The following is a 25,488-nucleotide window of genomic DNA, read 5'->3' as shown; positions in this document are numbered from 1 at the left end:
TTACTCTTATTTTATACATTCAGATATGTTTGAAACGCTTCCTAAGGCTACAAAACAACATAGAAAAATGAACAGGAATATATTCAACACTTACAAAAAGTGATATGATAAAGAATATAAAGTACTGTTTTCCTAGGGAGTTTGAAAACATACTGATGCCTGGACCCACTACTCAGGTAACTGAGGCCTCCGAAGATCAGGGAGCTAAGGACCCAGGTGACTCTACAGCACAGCCAGGGTGAGGCCGCTAAGATTCTAGGCCAAGGCGAGAGCTGAGCTGATCCTCCACTGAGCCCTGGAGAATCAGGACCAGGGTGCCTAGGCTACACAGCTTGTTGGCCTCCAGGGTGAGTGCAGTAGGCAGTTCCCTCCCCCAGGGTTGGGAAAGGGTGAGTCCCTGCCAGGTTGATGGAAGGTGAACCAGGCCCTGACTGTTGGCGTTCCCCTCCCCCCAACAGGAAATGTCAGGCTGCTGGGGAAGGCAGGATCCTATCTCCACCCTCCTCCTCCCAAGCTGTTAATCTGATCAGAAGCTTCAAGTCTGAGACAAGGCTGTCAGCCTGTGAGACGGAGCCCAGACCACAGAGGAAGGAAGGCAGGGAGACCCAGGGAGGGCCCCGGGCAAGGGTGAACGCCTTCCCACATCCTGGGGAAGCAGCCCTGGAAGCCTGGAGGAGGCCATGCAGAACCAAGACACCCCCGCCCCCCCAGATGGGAGCTTCTGGGAGGCAGGCATCAGCTCAAGCCACAGAGACACTGTCCCCCAACGAGGAAGGGCTGCTCTATGGGCACTGAGCTCCCCACCCAGAAACTGTCCAGGTGGGGTCTGGGGTGCTGACTCTGGGGACAGGGTGAAGTTAGGGATAGAGGCAGGAGCCTGGAAAAACACTGTAGCAGTAGCCCCAAACCCAACCGTGCATCCAAATAACCCAGGGGCCGTGAACGCAGAACCTACTGAGTGAGTCCACCTCGTGCTTGTTCAATCAGAATCCCCAGTGCGGGAGCCCCGGGATCATCCCCAGTATCAAGCGCCGGTGGGGATTCCCGCGCATGGCCCAGGGGGGAAGCAACTACCCTGAGATCCTGGGATCGGTCACCTTCTCATGGCCCAGAATCCACTGTGCACTGAAGGAGCTTAGGTTCGAATCCACATCGCTCGGTGAGCAGGTGCTGCAACCCCAGGTCCCTGGTGAGCAGGGTATAGGAAAGCACGGCCACCCATACAGAGAATCCCTTCTTTCTGAGAAACCAGACATGTCCAGTAGTGAAACCATGAGGGAGCGACAGGAGGGAGGGAAACAGACTTCTCCAAGGGACCACCAGCCTCCTGGACACACCCACGTGGGTGATTCCCAGGTGTCTGGAATGCCACACAGCCGCAGGTGAAGCATCACCCATCCAGCCACCAGATCATGCCTTTGTACTTAGTACACACTGCTCCCTCGGCTTCAAGATGCCTTTGCCCTCACTCCGTGTCTGCCTGGAAAGCTCCACCTCATCCTTGCCCGAGCCCCACTTCATCAGGCTCCAGTGCCCCTCACCTGCCCACTGCCCCCAGGTCCTCGGGGCCTCCCTGCTGCACCCTCAAGCTGTGTGGGTACTCCAGGAGCACGTCCAACCCCACCGTGCCCACTGCTGGGTCCCCGGAACCAAGCACAGCCCCTGACATGGTGGAGAACACTCAGAAAAGACCTGCCCAATGGCCCCGAGGAGCCCAGAGAAGGGGCCCAGAGCAAGGATGTCAGGACAGTCAGTGAAGGCCCCTGGGGGGAGGCACCGCTAGAAGTGGACCCCAAATGAGGGGGAGTACTTGCTCCAGCAGAGAGGAGAGGAAAGGAGACGAGCTTTAGAGCAAAGACCCCGCGCGGGGAAGTGGGCTGGCTGCGAACAGGGAGGCCTGCTGGTGCTTAATTCAGACACAAGAGATGGGAGGACGGCAGGGGGCAGGGAGGGGGGCACAGGAGCCCCTGGGTGCACCCCTCCTCCCAGCCATCAAGCTCAGCGTGACCTCCTCAGATGATCTGCATCCTGAGAAGCTTTCCTGGCAATCATTAACTCTGAGCTTCACCCACTAGGACTGGGGGGAATTATTTACTGATCTAACTGGCAAGTGAACCATTTCATGTAATTATTACCCAAAGAACACACCTCACAAGCAAGGGGGAAATGGTCAGGGGCAGCCAAGGAGCCAGGGAGGTGTGAACTGGCAGGAGGAAGGAGGTCACATGGACCTGGCAGGGGACTGGCACGTGCCCAGACCTTCAGCGGAGACTAGAGGATATTGGGGGTCAGAGAAGGACGTGGGGCCCAGAGGGGGAAGGGGAAGGACACAGGGCCCACATGACTTTACAAGTGGCCCCATAGCCAATGAGGAGTTCAGATGGGGGGGGGGGGGGCGAGGGCAGGTGGTGGGGGCAGCTCTGTAACATACAATTATTCCCATCGGTGATGAGTGAGTCTGGGCCCTGGAGTCAGGTGGACCCAGCTTTGAGTCCTGAGGTCTCTCTAGGCCTCACTTTCCTTCTCTGTAAATGGCGATGATGGCACTGATATGAAATCCCTCTTTCTGAGCACTTGGTCTATTCCAAGACCCTTATGGGCATTTTACACCCCACTGAGTTTCCACAATCTGCCTCCAGGTGGGTCCTTTTATAATCCCCAGAGTGACTACGCCATTGGTCTGTCTCAAGCATTAACAAGAGCCCATGTGTAAGGCCCTGGTGCACAGCAGGCGTGCAGAAAGTCACCTGCCCGTACAACATTGTTATGACAGAGGATGTTCTTTTGCTGGGCTGCCGCAGGCTACAAGGTAGACCGCAAAACAGATCCTCCTTCCTCCTCGCCGGCACGGTATTCTTCCTGCTAACCAATGTCAGAGGCAACACAATTCACAATATCTGAATGCAACGGTGGATTAAGAGCCCCAGTGGCTGAAGTGTGACACAAGGTCATTACTCTAGTATTATTAAGCACAGGCCTTTTTTTTTAAGGGCTGAGGAAAAATGCATTATTCAAAACCCCATGAAGAATGGGGATAATAGGTGCCTTCAAATCAGCCCCCAAGAAGGAGCAGCCAGAGCTCGGGAAGTTGTAAACAGTTAACCCTGCCTTGCCTGAGCCTCTGCCAGACCACCTCTGAGGCTCCAGGCTGGCTTGCACCCGTGCCCGGAGGCCAGCCCAGAACCCGAGACGGCCCAGCAGAGGCAGCAGCGTGGGATCAGCAAGCAGGCGACAGTGGGTGCAGGCTCCGGCTGCAGCCGTCCCTGGCCATCCCTTCCTGCCCCGCAAAGCCCCAACCGTCACTGGTTTCTGTGGACAGTGATTCACTCTGCCCAGGCATGGAAAGCTGGGCCTCTGCATGAAAAGTGAGAAAGGAAAAAATCATTTCCACGATTAAAACACCTCTCCCGGGCTTCCCTGGTGGCGCAGTGGTTGAGAGTCCGCCTGCCGATGCAGGGGACACAGGTTCGTGCCCCGGTCTGGGAAGATTCCACATGCCGCGGAGCGGCTGGGCCTGTATGCCATGGCCGCTGAGCCTGCGTGTCCGGAGCCTGTGCTCCGCAACAGGAGAGGCCACAACAGTGAGAGGCCCGCGTACCGCAAAAAAAAAAAAACAAAACACCTCTCCCGATCACGTCCCCATAGTGTCCCACAGAGCACTGGGAAGCAGGAAGTACCATCAAGGTGGAAACACGCCTGGAGATAGGTCCCTTTATTTCTTGGCCCAAGAATGTCAGACTGGACTGGCATCTACATAAGGAGGTGGAAAAATGGTCACTCTGCAGTTTGAGTCAAGGGCCACCTCCATACTGTGAGGCTAGAAATTTTACCACTAGAGATTCATTTCTTTGGCCCTTTAAGGAAGGGCCTGAGGAACATGCTGATACTTTGGGGAGAGGAGAGGTGTCATGGGGAGTAGCAGAATTTATCGGAGGAATTTTTTTTCCCTCTTACTTTTCATGCCAAGTCCCTGATCTTCCTTCCTGCACAAAGTGAATTCATTTCCACGCTAACTGGTGGCAGTTGGCACTTCAGGGGGATAAATCCGAGCATGAGGGGTGAAACGAAGGGGCAGAGAACCCAGCTGTGTAGTGTCCATCATAAACAGTTTGTGGGAAGAGAGCACTGGACAAGGAGTCAGAAGACCTGGTCAAGTTTGACTGAGCTGCCCTGGGTGGCCCGGGTGACCCCGCCTGAGCTGCGTGACCTTCTGTGCCTCAGTTTCCACATCCCAGTGTGAGAAAGCGGAGGTGGTGATACCTGCCAGTACCAGGAGGCGCTAGGGGAACAGCGTGAAGGCACAGCTGGGCACCACCAAGTGTGTGAAACCCTTTGGCTCTCCCAAAGCACGGATCATCTAGCCCCACAGAGACCGTGCCCAGCCTCTGTCCTCCTCACACCGGCGGGACACACGAACTGAGCGCGGGAGCCCGAACAAAGCTGACTTGCATGGAACAAGGCCCACTTTATCAGGACAGGCGTTTTCCCTTTGAAAGTCAAATCTGAGGCCTTCGAACAAGGAGGGGTATTCACAGCACACCCAGGTCGGTGGGGTGGAGGCCCCGGCAGAGGCTGCATCCCTTTCCCTTCCCCTCCCTCCTTGGCCTGCTGCCCGTGAGAGCCTGACCACTGGACTTCACTTCCTCAGACTCCCCTTATGTTCTCTCAGGCCCTGATGGAAATCTGAAGGGTGGTAAGCAAAGACTTGATCATTAGAAAGAGCCTAAAAGGTACCTAAAGGACAAAACTGATGCTTCCAAAAGAGAAGCCAGGTGTTAAACCGGGGCCCAGAGATGTTAGGAGGCCTGCTCAGGGTCACCCAGCAAGGTGATCCTAGGGTAAGTCCAGAAGCCCCCAGTCTTGCTAAGGGATAACGTAGAAGCAACATTCTAGCAGCTGGGCGCCTGCTGGACTTGGAGGAACTGTCCCTGGGAGGACGGTCAAGATTAAACCAAACCAGACCAGGAGTGGGGAGGGAGGAGGGCAACAGCCACTTTCCCTTCTTCCGGAATCCCACCCCCTGCCCCACCCCGCCCCGACTGGCCTCCTGCTTAAGCCAGATGTTTCGTCATCCTTCACACAATTGCTTTTTTAAATCACAACTTTTCTTAAAGCATCGGTCAGGTTCTAGAGAGGATGTGTACCAAAAGCATCAAAGAAATAAACCACTGACATCCCATATTTCAGAAATGGACACCCCCCCCCCCCCACTGCTGGCACCCTTCTCAAAGCTGCTGCAACCCAGCTCCACCCATCACAAGAAAGGACCCCATCAAGAAGCATTACTGGGTCCTGATCTGGGGAAACACTTGTTTCCTGCCCTGAGGGCCACTGAAGAATGCTTGAGGGGACAACAACTGCCCAGCTGGAAGCATTTTCAAAGCCTCACTGCCCCTCACAGAAGTGCAAGGTCACACTCCAGCCAGCCAGCAGCCCCCCAGGGCTCCCCTCCCGGCAGAGAGGCGACACTGTTGACAGAGCGCAAAGGGGCTCTCCTCCTCCCCCTCCCCAGTCCCATCTCCTGTCCCGTCTCCTGCCCCATCCCTTCCCAGGGGCTCACCTGCCGCCCTCAGGGCAGCCATCACCCGTCCTCCTGCACCCCAGGGGGCCTGATGCTCAACCTCCCCGGGGACACCTGGCCTCACCTGGCCTCACCAGGCTCCTGCTGCCTCCTTCCCCTTCGAGGAGACCCACTGTCTGCTTGAGCTCTTCCTCCTTCTGGAAGTCATCTCTGCCAACCACAGCCCAGCTGGTTTCCCCTCATTCTCTGCACTGGTATCTGGGGCGATAGAGCATATTGGAGAAGGGGACACCGTGCCTTTGCCGGGGAAGCAGAACAAACGCAACAAACCTGCAAGACCCACAATGCCCAGCCCAGTTCAGAGTTCAGGGGAACTAGGTAAACACTAGCTGAATGCGAGGCTATTTCCCCACAAATTCCACTCTCAAAAAGGTAAATAACTCCGGAGGCAACAATAAAAGAAAAATCGCAAGGTAGCACGAGTGATTGCCAAGCGTGCATGTGTTTGTGAATTTCCAGTGGATTTATTGACTTAGAGCACACAAGACTGGGAGGTAGACCAGCATTACTAGAATAGGCAAATCCTCCCCCAGCACACGCACACACGCACACATACACACACACACACACACAGATTCTGTGTGATTTGAGGCAGTGTGGACCACGGCCCCCAGCTCCAATACCAACCATTCTACCATTACTGCTCTATTATCCATGTTTTGAAGACTTTTTGATCTTCAAGAATTCTTCTCTCAAATCCAATGCCACTGGAAGAACCAGCTGCCAGGTATGAGCATCTGATCCTGGAGGAGTAAGGCTCCTGGAGGGAGGAGGGAGCTTTCATGGGTGGGGGGGAGCAGAAAGCACCAAATGGTGGGGATACTTGAGAAAGGAGGGGAACACCTCTGCAGTGGCACAGGCAGACGGGGTGGTGGGGAGGGGGCAAGCTGCGGGAGTGAAGGCAGATAGCTGAGCTCATCCAGGGATAGGGTTTCGTTAATGTGACATCAAAAAGCCAGAGCTGGGGGCTTCCCTGGTGGCGCAGTGGTTGAGAGTCCGCCCGCCGATGCAGGGGACACGGGTTCGTGCCCTGGTCCGGGAAGATCCCACATGCCGCGGAGCGGCTGGGCCTGTGAGCCATGGCCGCTGAGCCTGAGCATCCGGAGCCTGTGCTCCGCAACGGGAGAGGCCACAGCAGTGAGAGGCCCGCGTACCGCAAAAAAAAAAAAGCCAGAGCTGGGTTAGACCCGTGTCATTTCCAGGTCCTTCATCATGTGCAGCTCCACAGCCCCACCCCGAACTCACAAAGGGAGTTAACACTGGGGATTTAAACACTGTCTTCAAGAAGCATCCACAGGACCCAGCCTGCATCTTTGACCCCACGGCTCCCTCCTTCCCCGTACACTGTCAGATTTGCCTCCTCTATGTATATTTTCCTCCAGCCTCCCAATTCTGATCACCCCGGCCGCCCACCCCCCTGGCCCCCCCCCACAGTTCCCTGTGCCTCCCAGTCTGTGCTCCTGCCCTTCCCACCACGAGGCCTCTCCTCATCTCCAGCCACCTCCTCCAGGAAGTCCACCCTGAGAGCCTGCTTATTTAACCACTCACAGGGTGACAGCTCTGGAGCCCCACTGGGACCTGCAGTTTACTCGCCCTCACACTCTGTCCCGTCCAAGTGTCTCTCTTGTCTTAACTGTACCCATAGGATTTTAATTTACGGAGGTGTCTGAATGGCACACGGAGAGGCTAATGACGTTGAAAGAAGAACGTATTACTTACATTTCCCAAGAGAAGGGGACACAGCACAGCACACAGGACCACAAGGAAAGCACTAGGCTTTGGTCAAGAGGCAGAAGCAGGAGCAAGGGGAAGGCCTAAGGCCAGAGCTTCTGTTGGGGTTTCCAATGGGAAAAGCATGGCAAGGCAGCTTGGGATTGGCTGGTTTGAACAGTTCCAGTGGCCTCTGAGGCATCGGGGCTGTCCCTAGTTGCCTGGTACCTGGCACTGGATTGGTTTAGGGCAGGGGAAATATTGGCTTGTGACAGAGTGAGATAAGCAGGGGATTCAGAGTATGGGGTCTGATCTCAGGGGAAATGTAACCACGTTGGCTGTTAGCCTGGCCTGGTGATTACTGCGTGCCAAACAGACAAGTACCCTATCTAAGAAAACACAGAACACTCATCCACTCACTTCCCCTGCTCTTGCTCTGGTGTCAGCGTTCATTAATCTGATCACTCTCTCGCTAATACAGTAGTCCTCCTCCCCTCTAACTTTCTGATAACTTGTTAACACAATCCCATGCCTGGACGAACCCACATATCTGCCCTTGCTCTCGAAACTCGCTGCCACCAACCCCCTGGCACCGGCACCGGCCTCCCACCTGCCCTTCTGCCTGTTACACAGCAGAGGTGTTTCCCATCCTGGTCTCAATCTGGAACCCACTCCAATGCTTCCTCAGGGACCCCTGAGCTAGGGACCCCCACACCCCAGCAAATCTCTCCCATCAGCGTTCATAATTCTGAAGACATAGCAGCAACAGCAAAAAAACAAAACAAAAAACTTCCTTGATTAACTGGGGGGGAAAATGCTTGTAAATCACATTCCCAACAAAAGACTAGTTTCCCCTAATACACAAAGAGCACCTCTAATTCAATGAGAAAAGGGCCAACAACCTCATAGAAAATGGGCAAAACATATGAATAGACAGTTCATAGAAATGGAAATACACATGGCTCTTACATCTATGAAAACATGTTCAACCTTACTCAGAGCAAGAAAAATGCAAATTAAAACTACACCAAGAAACTATCTTTGGGACTTCCCTGGGTGGCACAGTGGTTAAGAATCCGCCTGCCGATGCAAGGGACACAGGTTCGATTCCTGGTCGGGGAAGATCCCACATGCCGCGGAGCAACTAGGTCTGTGCACCGCAACTACTGAGCCTGCGCTCTAGAGCCCGCGAGCCACAACTACTGAGCCCACATGCCACAACTACTGAAGCCCATGTGCCTAGAGCCCATGCTCCGCAACAAGAGAAGCCACTGCAATGAGAAGCCCGTGCACTGCAATCAAGAGTAGCCCCCGCTCGCCGCAACTAAAGAAAGCCTGCGTGCAGCAACGAAGACCCAACGCAGCCATAAATAAATAAATAAAACAAAAAAACTATCTTTGTCTTCCAGATTGGCAAACATCAGTAAGTTGGTAACACTCTATTTCGGAGGGTGTAGAAAAATGAGCGTCCTTGCACACTACTGGTAGGAGTGTACATTCTTATAAATTCTATGGAGAGCAACCTGCTGATATCTTTCAAAATACAAACCATCCGACTCACCAATTCCATTTTTGAGACATTTCCCCACATGCACCCACCAACACTGCAAAATGACTGAAGCACAAGGAGATTCAGCGAGACACTGTGATGTCCCCAAACAGGGGATTTGTTAAATAAATTACGTGCCATCCATATCATGGAACATCACATAGCTGTAAAGGAGAATGAAGAAGCTCTCCATGTACTGATCTGGAAGCTTCTCAAGAGAGCCAAGTGGGGGCTTCCCTGGTGGCACAGTGGTTGAGAATCCGCCTGCCCATGCAGGGGACACGGGTTCGAGCCCTGGTCCGGGAAGATCCCACATATGCCGCAGAGCAACTAAGCCCGTGCGCCACAACTGCTGAGCCTGCGCTCTAGAGCCCGTGAGCCACAACTACTGAGCCCTCGTGCTGCAACTACTGAAGCCCGTGCACCTAGAGTCCATGCTGTGCAATAAGAGAAGCCACCGCAATGAGAAGCTCGCGCACCGCAACGAAGACCCAACGCAGCCAAAAGTAAATAATAAATAAATAAATTTTTAAAAAAAAAGAGAGCTAAGTGGAAAAAGACCAAATCAGGGGTAGAAGAATACATATAGTGTTGCTACCATGTGGAGGGAAAGACCACATATGCATTTACTGATCTGTGCGTGAAATATCTCTGGAAGAATATGTTAAGAAACTGGTAAAGTTGCCTCTGAGGAGGGGAGGGCACTGGGAGGCCAAGGGAGATGGGGGTGGAGACTTTTTCACAGCGAAATCTTCACAATTTTTGAATTCTGAACCATGTACTTTTATTTTCTAAGGAAAAAAAAGGGAGGGTGGGGGCAAAACAAGCAAGATTAAACAAATAAAACAAAACCCTCCCTAACGCACTTCCCTTCTGATTTCCATGCTCTCTCCTCACCTTCTGCTGACACAGGTTTGGAAAAGCTGCCTACTAGCCCCCTCCCTCCCCTCCTTCCCCTTCCTCAGCGACCCCAGGCTGACCTCCCCCATGGCAGCCACCGGGCTCTAAATCCAGCGGCCACTTCCCAGTTCTCTTCTTACCTGAAGGCTCCAGAGACTTCACCATGGGCCAGCCCCCATCCTTCAGCATCCTCGGGCTCCTCCAGCATCGGGCTCCCCGGGTTCCCTGCTCCCTCTCTGGGACATCTCCCAACGCTCTGTCTCTGAATGCTGGCACCCCTGGAACTCACTTCTAGGCCCTCCTCTCTGCTTGGTCCACACACTCCCCCTGGGCCATCTGGTCTACCCAAGGCTAAGCTCATCATTTACACGCATGTCACTCCCAAATGTGCATCTCCAGCCAGACCTCTCTTTTGAGCGCAGGGCCCCACCTGGAGGACTCCCAGGTATCGCTCACCCAACAGGCCCAAAATGCAACTTGCCAGCTTCCAGCCACTTTCATCCTCCACACCCAGGAGGCTCCCTTGCCTGTGTTCCCTCCTGAGTATCCCTGAATCCATCCGCTCTTCCCTGCCCACCTAATGGAAGACTTCCTCATCGGCTCCCCCAGCCTCCTCACTCCTTCCCACCTCAGGACCCCTGCACACGGTTACCTGTGCCCCGAATATTCCCCTCCACTCCCCACCCCTGCTTTATCTTGATTCTTATCTAACTTCTAGAACTCAGATTACCATCATTCTCAAAAAAGAAGTCTCTCCTGGCCCCTAGGCCAATGGCTCTCAACTGAGGGTGATTTTGCCTCCCAGGGGACATTTGGCAATGTCTAGAGACATTTTTGTTGATCACAACTGGGGGTGGGTTGTGTGTGGCTACTTACTGGCATCGCGTGGGTGGAGACCAGGGAAGCTACTAAACAGGACAGACCCCACGACAAAGAGTTACCTGGTGCAGAATGGCAAGAGTGCCGATGTGAGAAACCCTGCCCTAGATTAAGCATGTCCTCTGACACACTTTCATAACATGCTCCATTTCTCCTGCATAGCACCTGTCCCAATTGTGTCAATATTTAACTGTGCAAAGGTATTGGCCAAGTTCCATTTTCTAAGCTTTATGGGATGAATAAATGAATTAGTCACTGGCTTGGGTTTATCTCTGTATCTCCACCTCCTGTGCCCAGCCTCAAGCTCAGAGCCTCGAGCTTGGCAGTGAAAATGTGCAGATCGATATGAAGTACGCAGGGCAGGGACTGAGCGGTACTGAGCAGAGGCCTCCCTGTGTCCTGGCCTCCAACTCCTCTGGGTCTTCTGTGCCATCCGATGGCGGTCCTTTCCCTGCCCCGGACCAGCTTCTCCGCCTTTTCTACAGCACCTAGCTCTGCCCAGCTTTGCGCAGCCCTCAAATCCTGCCTCTATCTACCCAGGTGGCTCCATGGCCCCTTCAAGCCAATGGATATGCCCTCATCATCTTGTCAAACTGGCTGCTCCTCCTATAAGCTTATCGGCAGCCTCACCACCACTCACCCAGCACCAAAGCGCAAACCTGGGCACCCTGTGCAGCGCACCCACCCTCCAGACCTGCTCCCTCCACCCGCCCCAACCACGAGGCTCCAGCGTTACCCAGTTTTCTCCCACTTGGTTCTTGCCTTAAGCCTCTTTCCCTCCCAGACCATCTGTGACATCACTCCCAGCTCTGTCCATCTAAGATGATAATAGGCCTGTATCACTTCCTGATTAAAACCCCCTTCAGTGCTTCTCTCTGCCTACAGCGTGGAGCTCGAGTTCCTCGCCTGGTCCAAGACCCTTCGCACTCTACCCGACCAGGGCCCCATCTCCAGCCCCAAGCACCACCACTGTGCCACTTGTCTCCTGCCGCAGTCCAGGCTCTCTCCTCCCCTGCCCTCCCTCCTCCCCCTCCCCCTTTCCTCCCTCTTCCTCTACCTAGAGGCCCGGAGAGCTCATGTTCATCCTTCAGATCTAGTTCCAACACCTATTCCTCAACGGTATGGTGGTTCCTCAAAAAATGAAACACAGAATTTCCATATGATCCAGCAATTCCACTTCTGGGAATACACCCCAAAGAACTGAAAGCAGGGACCCAAACAGACATTTGTACAGCCATGTTCATAGCAGCAATACTGACAACAGCCAAAAGGTGGAAGCAACCCTTGTCCATCGACAGATGGATGGATAAATCCACAACTGTAATATTATTCAGCCTTCAAAAGTAAGGAAATTCTGATGTATACCACAACACTGATAAACCTTTAAACATCATGCTAAGTGAAAGAAGCCAGACACAAAAACTCACATGTTGGGCTTCCCTGGTGGTGCAGTGGTTGAGAGTCCGCCTGCCGATGCAGGGGACACGGGTTCGTGCCCCGGTCCGGGAAGATCCCACATGCCGCGGAGCGGCTGGGCCCGTGAGCCATGGCCGCTGAGCCTGCGCATCCAGAGCCTGTGCTCCGCAATGGGAGAGGCCACAACAGTGAGAGGCCCGTGTGCCGCAAAAATAAAAAAGAATAACCCAAACCAATCATTTTGGGTTAACACTACCCCAAATTTCTGAGCCTGTTGTCCTCAGAACAGTGATTTACTTCCAAGATTCATTGACAAACTCCTCCCATTCCTGGAGAAGATAAATCTTCACCCTTCCATTAAGCAACAAGGTCAGAAGGGGCTTCCACGGGCGGGAGGGTTAATAAACAACTAACTTGGGAGGAATAAACAAAATAAAACCAGGGATGGGTTGGGGTAAGGGTGTGTGGCCCTTGGGTCTAACACTGCTGTGCTCCACCTTCCCCTTCCTCTGCACCGTGGGTGGGCTGATTCACTTCCTGTGTCCCCTCCCAGGGCAGTGGGAGAGGGGACCACGGAGCAGCTAAGTCCTTAGGGCATGTAGAGATGATTAGTCACTGGCTGGAAGGCTGCTGACCTTAGCGCCTGGGCCAACGACAGGCCTGCTTCCCCCGCCCCCTACCTTCTTATGTAACCCAAGGCCTGGGAGGCAAAGAGACCTTGGCCTTGGCTCTCAGCAAGAGGCCCAGTAGGCCCAGAGCCTTTCCTGTTCTCATAGCTCACATCCTACCCTGTAAGCCCTTGGAGACCCCATGCACAGGCTCCTTGGTTCTCACACAGTCAGCATCTCCAAAACAGGTGCTGAAAGAGAAAAGTGTCTTCCTGGTCCTGGGGGTAATCAGTGGGAGGGTCTTCAGAGGTCATCTAACCCCGTGGTTCTCAACCAGAGACGATTCTGCCCACCGCGGTCGTTTGGCAATGTCTGGAGACACTGCTGTTTGCCAGGAGAGAAGTGAGAGGTGGTGTTACTGGCATCTAGTGGGTAGAGGCCAGGGCTGCTGCCGAACGTCCTACAAAACACAGGACAGCCCTGCAGCAAAGAAGTATCTGGTCCTGATCTCAGCCAAGCTGTCTCTTCTACAGATGAGAAAACTGGGGCCCAGGAAGGGACAGGGCCAAGGTCATACTGTGAGTTAGATCGTGTCAGAATTAGAATCCAGGGGGACTTCCCTGGCGGTCCAGTGGTTAAGACTCTGAGCTTCTGCTGCAGGGGGCCGGTGTTCAATCCCTGGTGGGGGAACTAAGATCCCGAATGCCACGCAGCGCCGACAAAAAAAAAAAAAAGTATATATATTAAAAAAAATTAGAATCCAGGGCTCCCCACCTGCCACACCAGGTCTTCGGCTCCCCAGACTCCAGTGACTGACTCAAAGACCAGTGGCAAGCTGGCTGAGTAGCCGAATTCAGGCCCCTGGGATCTAGACACCCGTGATGGTTGGGCTCTGTGCCTCTGGCCGGCTCCAAATGCATCCCACCAAAGTCATCCTGACCACAGGGCTCCCACATAATCAAAGAGGAAGAATGTCTTAAGGGGCTACAGTGTATCCCGGCAAGATGCCCATTTGAGGCTTAGGCAAAATTCATCACGCAAGTTCCCCACAGAGCTCTCTGGGGGTGGTCCTAGCCTGGTGTCAAGGACGGAAGAAAGGACAACTCTGTAAGATAAACCCTGGGTGAGAGGACAGAGCATGGGCAGAAATCACACCTAGGATCACTGCTTTGGGGGAACACTGTCTTTTTCCCTAGCTGCCAAAAAGACTGTATCCCTCACACCTGTTGGCTCCTTGCTGCCATCCTGCACAACTTCAGAATAACACCTAGAGTCACCCTTGTCCTTTTCCCTCAGGAGCCAACACTATGTCTCCCACCGTGGACCAGACACTAGGGCACAGGTCCAGGCATTAGCACTGACAATGCAACCCCATTATTTATGAAGGACTGATTCACGTCATGTCACAACAGGCGTACTTTTCCATCTACTGTCGCTGAAAGCCACCAGACTTGTAGTGACGGTGGTAATAAAGGAGGCAAGGGACAGGAATGCATAAGCTATGTCTCATGTCAGGGTCTCCCCTCTTCACAGGAAGGGAGCCTATAAGGAGTGGCTGGGGGACAAGAATGGGGGGGAGGGGAGCTACAGTGGCCTCAGACACAGGACGAGTCACTTTTTTTTTTTTTTTTTTGGCTGTGTTGGGTCTTCGTTGCTGCGTGCGGGCTTTCTCTAGTTGTGGCGAGCGGGGGTCACTCCTCGTTGTGGTGCGCGGGCTTCTCATTGTGGCGGCTTCTCTTGTTGCGGAGCACGGGCTCTAGGCACGCAGGCTTCAATAGATGTGGCACGCAGGCTCAGTAGTTGTGGCTCGCAGGCCCTAGAGCTCAGGCTCAGTAGTTGTGGCGCACAGGCTGGGTTGCTCCGCGGCATGTGGGATCTTCCCGGACCAGAGATAGAACCCATGTCCCCTGCATTGGCAGGTGGATTCTTAACCACTGCGCCACCAGGGAAGCCCAGGACGAGTCACTATTATGGACTCATTTCTTCAGGCAAAGCATTATCATTGTTCCCTCCACCTGCCCTGCCTCCCTTCCTCCCCAGTTTTCCCAACACGCTGGTAAAAACTCCTACACATCCTTCAAAGCCCAACTTCTGGAGTCTCTCTTCCAACATCAATTTCAGCTCTTAATCTGGCAAACCACAATACCAATGGGAGAAGATTTGGGGGTCAATAGCAGGGAAAACGCCAAAGTTCCCTATGGATGTAATGTGGGGGCCTGCACAGGAGCTGCTTCCCCTGTCTCCACGTGTGTGTCGACCACCCTGGCCTCCAGGCTCTTTGTCCTGTCTGTGTGGCCTACTTGGCTGACTGAGGTAGCACAGCATGGAGGCTAAGGCTGCAGGGTCTGGAGCCCGACTAATTCTGGTGCCCCTTTCCCTGCAAGTGTCATTTTGGGCAAAGTTACGCCACCTTTCTGAAGCTCAGTTTCCTCATCTGTAAAATGGAGATGATACGGTTTCAACCTCATGGCTGTGGTAAGGACTACCTAATACAAGTAAAGTGCTTAGAACAGTGCCTGGCATCCGACTAGCATTTATTGCATGCTTATTACTATTATTAAAAATGTAACTCAGGGGACTTCCCTGGTGGTTCAGTGGTTAAGAATCCGCATGCCAATGCAGGGGACACGGGTTTGAACCCTGGTCTGGGAAGATCCCACATGCCGCGGAGCAACGAAGCCCGTGCGCCACAACTACTGAGCCTGCGCTCTAGAGCCCGTGCTCCACAACAAAGACAAGCCACCACGATGAGAAGTCTGCACACGGCAACAAAGAGTAGCCCCCGCTCGGCGCAACTAGAGAAAGCCCGCGCACAGCAACGAAGACCCAACGCAGCCATACATACATACATAAATTAAAAAAAAAATGTACCCCTGCTCCTCCAAGCAGTTAGGAAGGGTCTACATTCCCAGTGAGTGTCAGGAGGAAATACACCTCCAGGGACCCCATCTCCTGTCTTTGTTCCTGCAATAACCTCTTTGGGAGGTCTTCTTGCCATAGGTATCTTTTCCTCCAATCAATTCCACACGGCCTAGAGTTCTCCCTTAGAACACAGACAAAAGTCCTTTACAGAAACAACACTGGCCAGCAGAATGATGGGGTGGGGAGGGAGACTGAAGTTGCTTGGTGTTTGTGGATGTGTCTCCCATATTTTCTATCCCATAGATAGTTCCAGCTTCTACCCTATCCCCCCGCCCATACACACACGCAAGCTTCTCCATCCTGCTTGTCCTGACACAGTGCCTCAGAATTTCAAGTTCTTGGGGCCTCCAGAAAACCACTCATCAGATTCCTAAGTGAGGCCTAAGAGCCCCCCACCTTCTCCCACGCCTTGGGCAGAATAATGTCCTCGCTCTTCCTGGCCCACACATCTGGTTGCGTCTTCTCAGACTGGTTTGTTATCCTTGACCCAGCAGATCTGAAGCTCCACCTCTTTCCCCAGGGCTGCCAGGGACTTGGCTTGTCCGCCTGGGTCGTCCAGTGCCCTGGGGAATCTGAAAAGGCTGCCTGGAGACGGCACTGTTTTCACCACTAATAGAGGCACCACCCACCTTTGGAAAGCAGCATCAGGAGGTTTCTTTTGGGGATGGGGGTCTAACCGGGAGCGCTCCCCCCTTTGCTATCTCAAATCACTCTATGTGGATGGTGATCTGTTTAGCTAGGAGCTGCCCCTCTGAGTAACTGGAGGCACCTGGTCTGAAGGTTCTTTCCAAGGCAGCTCCTAAGCACCCCTAGCAACCTGGTGCAGGGGACAGAGACCCAGCTTAGAATTAACTCAAGTCCAATCAAGAAAAGCTCCAGCTCTGTCTTCAAGAGGTCACTCCTGTCTCTGGGCCTCAGTCTCCCCAACCGTACAATGAGGAAGCGTGGCCTGGATGTATTCATTTACTCAACGCATATTAACTAAGCACCCACTGCACACCAGGCACTGCTCTGACTCCTGGGAATAGAGCAGAATAAAACAGACCGAAAGCCCTGCCCTCATGGAGCTGATACTCTAACAAGGAAGACAGCCAAGAAACAAGATTCTTCAATATTCTTAATATACAGGATGTTAGATGGTGATATGCGCTATGGAAAGTAAAGCAGGGAAGGGGTGTAGAGATATGACCTCTAAGGCTTATTCCAGCTGAGATATTCTGTGTCTAAAGGTCTTACTCCACTGGGTTCTTGTTAAGAGCCAGGAACAGGCAGTAGGAAGCTGGGTGGGCCCTACGTGTGCACAAACCCCTGGGGAGGAACAGGTGGTGTGTGTGGGGGGGGGATGGGAGTGGGGATGTGCAGGGGCTTGAGTCCCAGCTACGTTCTCAGTGGTCTCCCCCAAGGAGCAGAACTGGTCAGCTCTGGGTGTCCTGGCCTGTCCTCGGGCCAAAGCAGACACCACATCTGCCAAGGAGTCCAAGGTTATAAGGTTCCTGGCACAGCCTCAAAAGTCTTCAGGGCACTGCCATGGAAAGTCCGCTACGCCCTGCCTTCCCATTCGTTCCTGGTCTTGGATCTCAGACCCCTCCCATCCCTCCTATACCCTCCCCTGTATTGTAGATTATCCCCTCTCCTTACATGGGGGCAGGGGTGGATTTTTCACCAATTTTAGCAATTCCTCTTCCATTCCTGTGAACCTACTGTGTGCTCACAATGAGGAGAGCTCTCAGAGGGATACCAAGATGTGTGATCCCTTCCCAGAAGGAATTTACAGCCCACCTGGGGAGGTCAGGCTAACAAACCTGTGAGGAAAGAAAAATCGTCTCTCACAGTCTGCTTTGCAGCTTGCAGAGCGCTTTGGACCACACACTCTCATGTAAAGCCATGCAGATTCTATTGTCCCCATTTTACAGATGAGGCAATTGAGGCTCAGAAAAGCAAGTCCTCTTCCCTGAATCCATGGATCCAACCTGAATCCATGGTTGCCCCATGGAAGGATCAGGGAAGAGGCAATGAAGATTAGAGTTTCCAAATAAGATTTCTTGGAGAGATGGGTAAGACTTTGGTATAGACGGGCCAAGGGTCCTCTGCCTTCAACCTAGAGCAGGGCTAAGTTGGGCACGGAACCCACTTCCTGCTGCTTCTCCTAGCCTGACAAGAAGTAGATTGGGGGTAAGGTGAAAGCCTGGCTGTCTGGAAAGGCACATGGGATTATGGATGTGCTCACTTGCTTAAAAGAACCAAGTGGGGTAAGGATTTCAAGGACCCGCAGTGATGGCATTGGGCACATTTCTGGTCTGACTTTTCCGAATGCCCTTTCTGTTCACCAAGGGCAAAGATCCATCAGCTGGAAAAGAGGCTCTGCTGTTTCAGGTTAATTCATTCCATTCTTGTGGGGCACCTTCCGAGAGTGCCAGGTACTATGGTTACAGCCGTGAACAAAACAGGTCCTCGCCTCCTGCAGACCTCCTAGCTTAGCAAGGAGTCGGCCCTCTCTTGGAGGAGCTTCCTGACCAGATTTTATTTCTTCTTGGAGGTGCACTCTCTGGGCCTACCCCTTTCAGGGGAAGAAACTCAAGGGAGGGGGAGAAGAAATGAACCCCTGCTGATCAGGGGCCCAGAAAAATTAAGAACCAACCATCTGACTGTGGTTTGTGGTCCAGGTCCACCACTTTTCTCCAGCAAGTTACTTAACCTCTTGGAGCCTCCTTTTTTGCTCATCTGACAATGGATTAAGACCTACTACCTCACCGGTTAATTAGGGAGGGGGTGTGGATGAAATCAAGGAAGGGTCCACGTGAGTGCTGTTAGCTCTTCTCTGATGCTCTGACCTCCCCCACCTGTCCTCTCTGCTTCTGCGTGGTTAGGACCATCTTTCATCCCCTTTCCCACACACAGCTGAGCCCTCCTCGCAGCCAAGGCAAGAGGAAGCCCATTCTGTTCAAATCGTCAAGGGTTATAGAGGTCGCTCTAGATCCCTGCCTCTGCCTACCCTCTCTCCCTAGTGCTCATCTCGAGGAGTGCTGGGGGAGCCAAGGATACCCCGCTGGGCTGTGACCTGCGGGAGACAAGACAAAAGCCCAGAACTCCCCGTGGCTGGGCACCCACTTCAGCAGGGCCCAGACGGCGCCCGGCCCCCACCCCACGCCCGGCAGAGGGCCGCCCCCTCACCCGCACCCTGTCTGGCTCAGTACAGTCTCCTATCGTACATGTTGGCCGGAGGAGGCGGGAAGCACAAACGTAAACATCCCTTAAGAAATCGCCAACTCTGCCGTCCCCATCTAAGGATATATACATATTTTTAAAGGAACTGAGGGACACGGGGGGAGGGACGCAAACGCTCAGAAGAGTGAGGGATGGGAAAAGCGAGAAGGCAAACTTCCAACCGATCTCAGCGGAGACCCCGTGCACCGGGGCCACCCCACCGCATCGGCTCCCGGGCGGAGGGCGCGAAGGCAAAAGTGGCTGCATTTCGCCGCCGTCCGGTGCACGGCATTCCGGGCGCAAACTTTCCAAGAGCCGCCCGGGGAGCGGCCGGCGGGCTCCGGGGAGCCTGGGGGGCGGCCGCCGAGGCGGGGTGCGCATGGACAGGGAGGCGGGAGAACGCGTGCCGCGGGGGTGTCCCGCCCTCGGTTACCTGGGTTCTGAGTGTCTCGGGCATCCGGCTGAGAAGGCGCAGGGACGCAGCACAGGCAGGAGGAGACCCGAACTCTCCTCCCGGCCGCGTCCGCCACGGGACAGCCCGCGCTGCACCTGGCTGGGAGGTCGGCGCGCTTCCCCGCGGGCCCCGCCCACCCCTCCCGCGCGGGGCGGGGCCGGGAGGGGCGGGCGGGGGAGGAGCCGAGGCAGGGCACAGGTCCCATCGTGGGGCCTGCACCTAACAGTGTGCCAGCCACGCCGGGCTCCGTGACCTCCAAAGGGTCGCCGCCTCACTCGCCAACCTGCGGTGCGAGGCAAGCCCGGCGCCCAGGTGGAGCCGGGGGTGTCCAAAGGCCCCCTCTCCCCTGCACCTTCCACGCCCTTCATGCCCACCCCCACTTTCAGGGGCAGAGACCTGGGAGCCCCGAGGCCTCCTGGAGGGCAGGGCCACTGAGCCTGCTCTTCGGAAGAATGCATAGGGTGGAGCACAGGGAAAAAAACAACTGGGTGCCCGCAGCCCCACCCGACCATGAACTCTCCCCCGTGGGAGAGGCTCCTGGCTGCTCTGGGCCCCTGTCATCAGTTCCACCCAGCTGTCTCGGGAGTGCCCCAGCAGGGGGGTGCTTTGCCACCCTCAACCTTTCCCCAGGTCTGGAAGGTGCTGGGCCTGGACCTCTGCCACTCAGAGGACACGGTGATAAGAGTCAAAGGCACACAGAGGGCAAAGAAAAAACATCACCCCCTGACCCCCGCCACTCAGACTCCGTGGCTACTCCCATGTGCTGAAGGAACAGGTTGCAGCTACTTCCTGCCTTCCCCCCTCCCCCTCCCAGAGGAACTCAGGAAAGTCCACTCTTTGGATAAAACTCCCAGACTGAAGTGGAGGTGCACCCCACCTGTGGCCCCAGGCTATCTGAGCTCCTTCTCCCTGCCTCGCCTTGTTTGCTAGGTGTGCAGGCAGTGGCAGGAGTACTGGACCTGGAGTCCAGAGACCTGGGCTCTAGCCTCCCTTTAGCTCTGTAACCTGCAGCACATCTCTGTCCCTTTCTGAGCCTCAGTTTCCCCATTTGCAGTGAGTGGGCTGCAGCTGGTGATCGCTAAGGTCCTTTCTGTGGATCCTCAATCACGCTAGTGAGCATCCGGCTCATTAGGTTTTCCCGTGGCTACATATCTTGTAAAGGGGTTGTGTGTGTGCCTCTCAGTCTGGACTAGCTTGTCCCCTCAGACTTAAGTTCTTGAAGGGCAAGTGATGTGGCTGTACCGACAGGGAGGCAGTCATCCTGTGCAAACCAGAGCTTGACAAGGGAGCGTGGATCCCAGTCCCAGCTTATGCTGAATTCAGAGTGGCCTCAGGCAGGTCCCTCGTTAATGCTTGCTCTGCCTTCCCAAGGGTACTGGGGGACTAGATGAGCTATGAGCTATGAAGGCCTTTGAAGGGGGAAGGCAAAGGGTGTGTGCTTTCTTTTGATGCCCATGGCAGCGAGGGGCTTCGGAGACAGAATGGGGCATGAGCTGCTTGAAGCCTATAGAGCTGGCTCGTCCCCACCCTGTAGGCGCTGCAGCAGGTACAGGTACCCCCACATCCCAGCCATACACAGACACCAGGAAGGTGAACAGAGATGCAGTGCCCCACCAGACTCCAGCCCCCTGCAGGCCTCCGGGTGTGTGGCTTGGGAAGCAAAAGAGGGAAGATGAGTCTCCCAACATAAAGGGAAATGGTCAGTGGGTTTCTTTCTTTCTTTCTTTTTAATTAGTTTTGGCTGCGTTGGGTCTTCGTTGGTGAGCGCGGGCTTTCTCTAGTTGCGGTGAGTGGGGGCTACTCTTCGTTGTGGTGCGCAGGCTTCTCATTGCGGTGGCTTCTCTTGTTGCAGAGCATGGGCTCTAGGCACGCGGGCTTCGGTAGCTGTGGTGTGTGAGCTCAGTAGTTGTGGCTCGTGGGCTCTGGATTGCAGGCTCAGTAGTTGTGGCGCATGGCTTAGTTGCTCCGCGGCATGTGGGATCTTCCCAGACCAGGGCTCGAACCCGTGTCCCCTGCATTGGCAGGCAGATTCTTAACCACTGCACCACCAGGGAAGCCCCAGACACCTTATAAAACGTAACTCATATAATCCTTTTTGGGAGATTAGCCCTGCGCATCCATATGACTTGGAGTCTCCCATCTCTCCCTCTGCCTCTCCCTGGCACCTGCGCTTTTAGGGTGCAGGTATAGGAAGTTATTTTCCCAACCAGGCACCTACTCCTCAGGGGCCCGGCCAGCTCCTCCTGGGTGGGCCCAGACTGTCCTCTTCGTTCAAAAGGCTGTCTGAAGGCAGAACGGTGCCAAAGAGACTCTCACCCCTCTTAATAGCAGAACATGGGTCCCTTGCGCGTTCTCGGCTCCCTTGCACCCAACCCTAACTTAAGCCATCAGAGCCCCTCCCACTCTTATCTTGCCTGTGATGGCATTATCAGGTCAGGGCTTACAGCTCCACTTTGAGAAAACTGAGGCCGGGAAAGGTGCTAGGATTCATCCAGCAGTGGCGGATCTGGCACGGCACCTCCCGCACACTGTCCTAGCTGCCCTGCTGACAAGGCCCTTTCCCGGGCATCATCTCATCAGGGCTGGAAGCATTCGCTTCCTTTCACAGAGGCAGAAATGGTCACTCAGGGAGAGCATGTGGTTGATGGGAACTTCTCGAAGAGCATTCCTTTCAGCCACTGTGTTCACACAAGTGGGCAGTGCTGGTAGTAGTTTCCTAGGGCTGCCGTAACAAATTACCACAAACAACAGAAGCTTAATCTCCCACAGCCCGGGAGGCTGGAAGCCCCAAAGATAGGTGTCAGCAGAAGTACACTCCCTCCGAAGCTTCCACAGGAGGGTGTGTCCACGTCCCTTCCAGCTTCTGGTGGCTGCGGGAGTTCCTGGGTTGTGGCAGCATCACTCCAGTCTCTGCTTCCGTCTTCCCGTGGCCTTCTCCTCTGTCACTGTGTCCTCTCCCCTTTGTGTAAGGACACCAGTCATTGCATTCAGGATGATCTCACTTCGGGATCCTTAATTACGTCTGCAAAGACCCCTTTTCCAAATAAAGTCACAGTCACAGGGACTGGAGGTTAGGAGGCAGACTCACCTTTTCAGGGGAGTCCCAGGTGTGCTGTTTTTGTTCAGTGGGAATCTCTGGCGGTGGGCCGAGGTCTTCTGTAAAGCTCCCCAGGTGATTCTGATATGCAGCCGGGGTGGAGGGCCCCAGGTAGGGCAACTCCCTCGGCTGCCTGACTCTGGAGTGACCAGCAAGCCAAGGCCACGTCTGCGTCATCGTCCTGCCCCAAGGTGCCCTGGGTTGGCCCAGCACGCAGCAAATATAAATACAAATAAATGTGTGAGGGGGCAGGGGGCGCCCACCCCGACGGCTCCAGCGCCCAGCGATGGCGGTGGATTTTCCTAGCAGTGATGGCATTTGCACTTCTTGCCTGATTTCTGGGCCGCTCATTGCTCACCACTTCCCTGTGTTTCTCCCTCTCCCAGCCCCCTGAGCCTGCGGGGCACTGGGGCTGGATGTTGCAGAGCTGGAGGGCAGTCAAGCACTCCAGAAGGGGTGGGAAGACGGGAGCTCCTCTGGGCCGCCTCTGGCTTCTGCTCTCAGCCTGAGGCTGCTGCCTCTCCTGCATGGCTAACGGCCTATAAGGATTGCCACCCCCCAAAGTGTTGACTGCCCCCAGTGAACCCAGAGATTCCCCCTCCCTGACCCCCGGCTCTCTCTCAGCCCCCAGGCACCAGCTCTCTGCAAGCTCTGGGCAAAACCTGGACTCAGCTCTCTTTCAAGAGCCACACGAATATCCATCCCCTTTAACCCCGCAACCCCATGCCTGAGAATGCATCCTAAGGGAATAATCCTCAAAGAATGAAAACGCTCTTTGAACAAAGTTTCAGCCTTCTAACAGCAGCAAATGAAGGAACCTACGTGTGCAGCTCTAGAGCGCTGGTAAGCAACAGCGCACCCATTTTAAAAGCTAATCGTGAAGACCGTTGCGCCATGGGAGAGCGCCGATGATACTCTGTTGAGTGCAAAACTGCACCAGGCAGGAGGCCAGCTGTGAAAAAGTTGTATGTGTGCATGTACAAGGGCTGGAGGGGAATTGGGGGGGAAAGAAGGAAAACCGAAACGCCCGTTTACTGGGTTTGGGATTGTGGGTGATTCTTTTTCTAACTTCCGGTATTGTTGTAATATTGTTTGTGCAATAAATATTTGTTTGAGTATATAATAATAGTAATTATTGTTAGTCTTGAGATCAGGAAAGGCTCCTGAAGGCACCTATTCAAACCAGGTGTAAATGAGCACAAGTCCTCATGCGGGCCGCCTCAGTGAAGTATTTGCATTTGAAAGAAGCTAAAGTTTCAGACAAACAGTGGCCTTCAGGCTGGGCTGGTAGAGCTCTTTTACAGGCGGGGTAAGGTCCTGCAGTCCCCACCTGTGGATGAGGCCCTGTCTCTGCACACCCAGTCCCGGCAGCCTTCTTTAACTCAGTGTGCCCACTTTATGGGGCAACGGAGGAACGGAGAGCTTACAGGTTATTCAGCCTCTGAGCCTCACCTCTTCTGCACATTATTTTATCCAATAATAAGAATATCCGTGGGGGCACTTTCCTGGTGGTGCAATGGTTAAGAATCCGCCTGCCAATGCAGGGGACCCGGGTTCGAGCCCTGGTCCGGGAAGATCCCACATGCCGCAGAGCAACGAAGTTCGTGCACAACTACTGAGACTGCGCTCTAGAGCCCGCGAGCCACAACTACTGAGCCCGTGTGCCACAACTACCGAAGCCCGCACGCCTAGAGACTGTGCTCCGCGACAAGAGAAGCCACTGCAATGAAAAACAAAGCCCATGCACCGCAACGAAGAGTAGCCCCCGCTCGCCGCAACTAGAGAACTCTGCTGCTCGCGTGCAGCAACAAAGAACCAACACGGCCAAAAATTAAATAAACAAATAAATAAATTTATTTTTTAAAAAAAAGAATATTTGCGGGGTCAAACAGGAACACCCTGACTAGGTTCATGGCTAGTAAAAGGCAGGGCAGAGAGCTGAACCCAGGTGGGTCTCAGCCAAAAGCAAGGGCCTCCTCCCCTCTGTTTAGGGGTCTTCCCCCTGAGCTGGGGAGGTGACCAAGTGCTGTCCACAGCCACCTCAATGGCAGCCTGGATGGGCAAGGACAGTTCGAGAAATAGGGCTGGGACAGAGTGCTGACCCCAGGGAGGAGGGGGGTTGGCACTGGGCCTGAGGCTTTCTTAAAGTCTGGGTGTGGACCTTTTGAAGTTTGTTCTCAGGAAAGGCCGGAGAAGCCTTGCTGTGTTCTCTGTCCCCACCCAGCTCAGGAGCTGTGAGAGGTGGAGACAGAAGTGCTCCCCTGTGCTCTCCTGGGGGCTGACCGGCTGGGCAGGGCAGCTCGGGACAGCTGATCAGCCCTGTGACGTACCTGGCTGCTTAAGGCGCGGAAGTCCAGATTTACACAAAACATTTGGCAGAGCGAGAAGGCTTCACTTTGACAGGAGGATTTCAAGTGACAGTCATAACCACTGTTTACCAAGCTCTTACTACAGGCCAGGTACCCAGAGCTCTGTAGACACGGAATCTCATTTGACGCTCATCAAGAGCTATGTCTATCTTTATCCCCATTTCATAGATTGGAAAGTTGAGGTAGTGACTTATACAAGGTCACAGAGCCAGGACTCGGGACTGGTCCAGAGTTTGTGCCATCAATTGCTGTGCTACAGTCTTCCTTGGGAACCAGAGGGTACATTTCAATTTCCAAAAATTAAATATATATACAATTTTCCCTGGAGCACATCTGCTCTGAGATTCACCACAGCATATATCCTACAGGTAACATTGAAAATATGACTCCTATTCACATTAGCCAGCCAATCTTGAGGCTTTCACAGGATCGAGCCTTTGAGAAATGGTCCACTTATGGGAAATAGGGCATGCTTGTAGTCAATTTCCTACATTAGAATACAGGGATGTAGAGATCTATTGGGTATTGTAGGAACAGTGAACTCCTAAAAGGGCAAGTGACTTCCACGAATTAAAGGCTGAATCTGCATTAGATTGCCCTCTGCCCTGCTCGAATTTCTCCCTCCTCAAAAGCTGTTGTGCAGCTATTTTCGAGGTGGTTTCTGAATGAATACCAGAAAGTCCCTTTGGGTTCAGCCTGTGTCAGACCTAGCCTACATGATTTGTGGGGTTTTTTGCCCTCTAAAGATTCAAGTGCGATGTCTTTCTTCTAACACACAGATCTGGGAATCTGCTAAAAG

General features: G+C 54.0%; 1 protein-coding gene across 5 annotated transcripts in view; it reads right to left on the bottom strand.

The window, feature by feature from the left end:
- PAQR5 (progestin and adipoQ receptor family member 5) overlaps positions 1-19,362 on the bottom strand; it is an 88,520-nt gene extending 69,158 nt beyond the window's left edge. Inside the window, exons 1-2 of one of the 5 annotated variants that reach the window (XM_029236676.1) lie at positions 6,209-6,504; positions 5,646-5,779 (exon numbers count right to left, since the gene is read on the bottom strand). Coding sequence is in view for 1 of the 5 variants with exons in the window: in XM_029236678.1 (XP_029092511.1) it covers positions 19,203-19,226 (24 nt within the window). In the remaining 4 variants the exon portion in view is untranslated. Of the gene's footprint in view, positions 1-5,645; positions 5,909-6,208; positions 6,505-9,880; positions 10,376-19,202 lie in introns of those variants that run through there. The other 4 variants (XM_029236674.1, XM_029236678.1, XM_029236677.1 and 1 more) reach the window with 4 other exon arrangements.
- Between the last annotated feature and the right edge of the window lie 6,126 nt (positions 19,363-25,488).

This window comes from Monodon monoceros, unplaced genomic scaffold, assembly GCF_005190385.1.
Source record: "Monodon monoceros isolate NGI ecotype Baffin Bay Population unplaced genomic scaffold, NGI_Narwhal_1 Super_Scaffold_21, whole genome shotgun sequence".
NCBI classification, from domain to species: domain Eukaryota; kingdom Metazoa; phylum Chordata; class Mammalia; order Artiodactyla; family Monodontidae; genus Monodon; species Monodon monoceros.
Note: the sequence above shows the minus strand (reverse complement) of the source record. Positions and strands in the feature narration are given on the sequence as shown.